This window comes from Bactrocera latifrons, unplaced genomic scaffold (genome assembly GCF_001853355.1).
Source record: "Bactrocera latifrons isolate USDA-ARS-PBARC rearing strain unplaced genomic scaffold, ASM185335v1 scaffold_8, whole genome shotgun sequence".
Lineage (NCBI taxonomy): Eukaryota > Metazoa > Arthropoda > Insecta > Diptera > Tephritidae > Bactrocera > Bactrocera latifrons.
Window position 1 is genome coordinate 3,432,179 of NW_017537489.1, and position 6,714 is coordinate 3,438,892.

General features: G+C 30.7%; 1 protein-coding gene across 1 annotated transcript in view; it reads right to left on the reverse strand.

The window, feature by feature from the left end:
- Positions 1–6,714, reverse strand: part of LOC108976774 (paramyosin, long form) — a 28,723-nt gene that overhangs the window by 21,309 nt on the left and 700 nt on the right. Inside the window, exon 2 of the mRNA XM_018946072.1 lies at positions 5,741–5,797. Coding sequence (XP_018801617.1) covers positions 5,741–5,797 — 57 coding nt within the window. The remainder of the gene's footprint in view (positions 1–5,740; positions 5,798–6,714) is intronic.

The following is a 6,714-nucleotide window of genomic DNA, read 5'->3' on the forward strand; positions in this document are numbered from 1 at the left end:
ATCAACAAATTTTTGTTTTAAGTAAAGATTTTTTTAAAGTTTATAAAAATCTTCTTTTATAATTTTTTTGATATTGATAAAAAATATCATAACATTTATCATTCCGTGTATTTTAAAGAACTCTATGGCTGATCAGAATAATTTTGGAGAATTTGAAAAAAGCTCAAATAGGGTTCATACTATTTAACAAATATTTTTTTTTGTTTTGTAAACAAATATATAAGTTTGCTTCGTTAATTCCATGAAAATGGCAACTGCAAAATATCAAAATTCCAAAAACAAAATTATTCAATGGCGGTGTAAAATAGGTGAAATTTTTAAATTCTCATACCTATAAACCGCATGGCGCCCAGCAATTTTATTCCAGCGCCAAATGCATTAATAAGCAGCAGCTTCTGGGAAGCATAAAATAAACTCACCTATACAATCATGTATGCATGTAGTGAAACACCGGTGGAACGAAAGTGGAACAAAAGTTTTATTGTTTTTCGGAATTGAAGAAACGGAAAATTGGTTTTACAAAAATAAACTAGTGACACATGGACACACACTTTGCAGTGACTCACTAAAATATATAGACACTATAACATACATATGTACATACATATATACATATTATTAGATATAAAAAATCAGTGCTACAATGTGCCGAGAAGCTTCTAAAAGGCTGACAGCGAATATGCGGCCACAACAAGTCTAAGCGATCGTCAGCTGACCTCGTAGGGAATTATGGGACGACAAAAATAAGTTTGAAGTGAAATTTTTACGAAAATAAGAGTTGGATAATACAAAAGGTGCTTAAACAGTATTGGTTTCGAAAATTATGTATCTCTATCAAAAGTTTGGATTTTATGATGTCTTATTGAATGGACATCCATTGAAAGACAAATCTAGAAATCTAAGTTTAAATCAAATAAGAAACAATAAACAAGGATCGCGGTCAAGTTGCAGTATTATAGCAAATAGAAAGTATTTTTTTATTTTCGCATGAAGTTATTCCATAAGTAGTTTTTACGTGGTTCAGGTTGTCCTTCCCACTGTTTTCTCTAAAAGGTGCTTTTTTTCTATCATATCTAAGTTATTGATACCTTAACAGAGAACGATCTCAATTTTGGTATTAATTGCTATATAATTATATTTAAAATAGACAAGAATTTATTTCTGGAGAGCCAAAATAATCTAAATGAATAGGTCCCCCATACCATTTTAATTGAGTTTCGATGTTGATCAAAATCAACCGAACTTTCAAATTTTAGTGAATAATTTTTCATAATCAAATTCTTCCTTAGCAAAATACATTTCTACGATTTTTAATTTAATTGATATACTCGTGGGTTAAAACAAATGCGAATTGAGTAAATATTGACATATTTGAACTAAATTGACAAATGTCTAATTTTGATATATAAAATTGGAATTTTGTATAGTAATACCCTGACACAATTCATCATATTTCTTGGTGCTGTAGCTTAGAGAATCTAAGAAATATTTTGGTGATGTTTTATTAATGTTTTATATATAAAGTATGCAGTTTTGACAGGTGTAAAATTTTGGCATACATATATCACAAGAGTTTTAGTAAATTAGAATTACTTCATTTATGTCATAAAAAATTCCAGAATTTTTCACGAAATAAAGAATGGAAAAAATATTTTGGAAAAGTTCTTCTTTGACATCTGAGAGTTTGGCACGTATCAAATCTTGTCATGTATCACAAGAGTATAATTAAATAAAAAATACTTGATTAATATCTTAAAAATTAAGAAATGCTTCATCTTGTACCCAGGAGAATGTACAAAATATTTTGGAAAGGTTCTTTTTTGACAGCTGATGTCAGATGACAAATTTTTAAATATATCATATGAATTTTAATAAAGAAAATTACTTGTCTTATGTCATAAAATTTCCATTTTTTTTCATATTGTACCCTAGAGAATATAAGAAATATTTTGGAAGAGTTTTTCTTTGACAGCTGATAGTTTGACAGGTGTCAAATCTTGTCATTTGCTACAAAAATTTTCCGTAATAAAAAATTTCTAATTTTGTCAGAAACTCTATACTTTTTTGATACATTAACTAATACAATTTATTAAACATTTTGGAGAGGTTTTTTGTCAACCGTAGATTTTTAGACAGGTGTCAAATTTTGATATATATCACAGGAGTTTTGTAAGTTAACAAAATATATGAGTTTTAATACAAAAATTTTTTTATTTGATGATTTAATTGAGGTTTCATTGCCTAAACAATTTCGCAGAGGGAGAAAAAAACAAAGTGAGACGTAATGAAAATAAAAGAATTAGTGACATAGTGAAATATATAATAAGCAGTGCATTGTTTGAGAACAATTTTTGTTTAATTTTCAAGTGGTTCATGTTAAAATGAATGGCAATAGGATTTATTTGAATTTATACGAATTTTGAGCAACGTATGCAACAAGCGGCGAACATTTTGAGTCCCAAAAAGCTCGCTGTCACGAGAAAAAACATGTTGTTTTGCATATATTTTGACAGCTGTGTGCCACTATATGACTTAAGTGGGCAAGACAAATGCGTAAATAAGCTGCGATGTGACATAGAAGAGCATTTGGGAGGACCAGCATGCCTAGGAGTGAATGCAAAGCAAAGAAATATATACGATTTTTATATAGCAAGTGAGAATATATGCATACAAATTATAGATATATATTTTCGACATAAACTTGCTTGCTGGCAAATTCGGCATTGGATTACTTAGCATTTTTCTTTTCGTTTTTCAATTTTTCTCCTTGCCTTTAGTCATTGCCACTTTTTATGACCCAAAAAAAGTTGAGAGTAAAAAATGATTTAATATTTCACTAGAACACATACAGACTCATGTCGAAGACTAACATAACATAACAATGCCGCTATCAATTTGTACATGCTTACATATGTTTAAGCAACTGTATACAAATATATATTTTCTATCTGTTAATGTGTGTGTTGGCAACGCCTGTGTGTTGGAAGAGATTATTCAGTAGCTTTTTAATATTCGCTTAATGTGAAAATTATAATCATTTGTATTGAATGTCGCTGCTAAATTTAGCATTACTCGCCGCTTGCCGTGCGCTGTGCCTTTTGCTTTGGTATATGCTTTTTGGTGGTGTTTAGGATCGTCTGATTTCCTCTTAGTTGTACTTTGCGTTTTTGCTTCGCGACGCTGCCGGGCAACAGCTGTTGGCGGTGAAAAGTTTAACTTTTCTTTTAATTTAATAAAAATTTCATCATTTTCAAAACTACTATTGCTCATATAATATTTTTTTATTTTCAAAATATTTTTTTATTTTCAAAAAAAAATATTATCGCGCTCATAAAAAATCATTTTCCTGCGTACTGTAGCATTTGCCTGCGCTTGGTGCGGCATATTTTGGGCTCACCCGGGCCAGGAGTATGTTCTAAATTTGTCGCAATGCCACGCAACACTTCCCAGTTCCCATTTCTTATGTTTTTATTTTGTATTTCCTTTTAATTCTTCGCTATGTTCAGTGAAATGCCTGCTCTTCGCTTTGCTGTACCACATGGCGTATGAGCAATGCGACTTTGTACAATCATCGCTTGGTTTACATGCATTTTTTACCTTCTCTGCCATTTGCATTTACTTTCGTTTTAATTTTTTGTTTGTTTTTGTTATTTATTGTTGCATTTCTTGTTTGCAATTCGTCTGTTTGCCCCTTGTGGGCTGTTAGTTTGTCGCTTTCAATCAAAATCTCCGCTTATCTAACGGCGTCATCAGCGCCCCGGCAAGCTCAGTGCAAGTGAAATGCGATTGAAGTTCAATGCACAACAATATCGTACGCCGCTGCATGCAAGGGTAATTTATAATTAGCAAACTGTTTGCAGCTCCACATTGTTTTTGCGGCTGCATTCGCTTATTTGTTATACTTTTTCCTCTACTTTTACTTGTTTTACAATCTACTTTCGCAAGATTCGCTATTTATTCGTTTCGATTGCTTCCAATTGCAACAATTTTAGTGGCGTTTAAAAGCAATTTGGCAAGAATTTGGAATTTGAGGCTACGTATAGTGGATTTTAGCAGGTAATTTTCTGTGAGGTATTGAAAAACTTCGATTTGAAATAGCTTTTCTTTTCACTTATAGTATGTGTTTTTGTAGGGAGTTTATAGTAAGTGGCCTACAAACTAAGATACTTTCCAACTAAAGAAGGAGCGGTAAGTCAAAACATAGAAGGTTTTGTTGCACTAACCGAACTTGATATCAAAGTTTCGGTAGGTTGGTCACAATTTCGAATGTTTCAGGCGTCTAATTGAAATTTTAGAATAATGTTCGAAAATATTTCCTTAATAAAAGACAATCTCTCTCTACTTCTCATAAAAGAGTTTTAGTTATAACCGGTAATTAGTATACTCTAAGTAGTTTCAAAAACAAAGGCGTTTTCTACTTATTTAGTTTCATCATAAAGACCGGGACTTCGCAAATTGGTCGATTAAAATCGTCGAGTTGTACACTTTATCATTTCCTCTGCTATTTTGATTTTAATTTTTATTTCGTTAACATAACTGATCTATTGTGTGCACTGACGAATAGTTATGAATTTATAAAAATTTCGTTACGAAGAATGCCCGATTATTTAGAAGTATTTTGTTGGTAAGTTTTACTTGCATATATTGTAGGGTAAATATCTGTTAGCAACACAATGCGTAAGTTAGTTTCGTTTCGAAGTTAAGAGACTTTTAGCTTATTTATCATTATTGTTTTACTTGTTTTTTCTCTCGAGAGATCGGTATGAAGAGACACTTTTCTCAATTCGGTACATTTTTATTATTAATATAAATGGTGTTTATGTACTTATCTATATATGATATAGTCAGATAGCAGTCAAGGATTAAATATTTTTTTAATTCTTAAAAGTGATCTCAAACTAGGTCCTAAGATAGTTAAAAAAGTCGTATGCGTTAATAAAATTTTATGGTTTTTACTTCCCTTCTTACTTATAAATGTGTTCTACAAATTAGTTCTAAGGTAACAAAAAGTTGTTAGCTCGAGTCTATCATAACCTTATTTATGGGTCTCTAAAAAAACGGTAAAAAAATTAGAATACAACAATGAAAATATGGCGTTATTTAAAAAAAAATGTGGCTCTTTTTAGTTCTTTAGACCATTGCAGTTGTAAAGCATGGCTTAAATTACAAAGCTTCTATCACAAAGGATATGCCGCTACACCAATAATGATTGATTAAGCATATATTTCCTTAGATATATATTTATATATATGAGATTTCAAATATCAGGTTCATTGTTAGTAATAATGAGGCAGTAAATTTCATTATTATATATTAGTAAATAAATCCTTCAATCGACCACAGCTTTCTATGTTTATAATGTTTTCTTAACAAATTCGATTAGTTTTTAATATTTGGACACTTTTAATTTTTTAACAGTTCCAAGGCTTTATACTATATGTTACCTGGTCTACGAAAAGGGAGCTAACGTGCGAAAACTAGTTTTCTGGGAAACAGCTGTTAAAAATCGCATCTTCCATCCGAGTCAACTAAAAAGTGAAAATTAATTTTTTGGATTTTTTGACACCTAAGCCCCCTTTCCGTAGACCAGGTCACATATGTATACCATTAATAATTAATAAAAGTTTGAAATTTTTTTAATTAATTTTTTTTTTAATTTGTTTTTTTTTTTTCTTAGGTGAATTTCTGCTTTTTCCAAATTAATTTTTAAATTTCTAACCCCCACACCCCCAATACTCACCCTTTGGCGCAACTCACGTTCGGCTTCAAGATCATCTTGGAGCAAACGGATTTTATCCTGCAAGTAAAGCGAAATTTGTCATTTTCACAGCTTGAAATGTTATTCAAAAATATTTTGTTATTTCTCGCGCGTTAAGTTATATTTTTTACATATCACAATTTTTTATTAATAAAAAAAAATATTTATTCTTCTTTTTGACATGTTCTCAAATATTCATTTCAGTTCAGTCACAATTCATTTTAGGCAAATATGCATATATTTGTCAGTACATTCATGCACACATATACATAGGTTTCATAGGTATGTATGCACACGGTTCACAGTGTCTTTTTTTAACTCGTTCGCGTACCGAAAATACGCTTTTACATATTTCACAAATTCTCTGCTTGACGTTCTTCGTTTTATTACATAATTCGTTTAGCATACACGCATACATATGTATAAGTATATTAAGTCATAGTGGCATAGCAGCATACATATATACACACACAGATATGTGCGTATGCATGTATATTTGCCAGCTTTTCATTTTACAAATCCGCACGAGCACATTTTTCACTCTGCTTTGCAGCTGAATCCTCAATTTCTTCTTCGTCCAAATATTTCACATCACTGTGCCGAAAAGTGGCGTACGCACGGGTAGGGTATATGCATATGTGCGAGGATCTTTTGGATACTTGTACCATAGTCATGTATGTTTTTTACACATTTTTAGTCTCAAACTACAAATTTAATTTTAAAAAATTATGTACATCAATTTTTGTTTTTCAAAAACTGTTTTTCTGAGTTCGTAGATTTTTTGAAGGTACAAAAATGGGTACCGGTGCATTTATTTAATTTTTTTTTTAAATTCAGTTTTAGTTAAGGATTTAATTAAATTTTAGTTAAATAATAATTGGATGTTTGTTGCTGATATAAACACATCCCGCGTGTCGCTCAACAATCTTCTCAAATTTATTTATCTTAAATTCTTT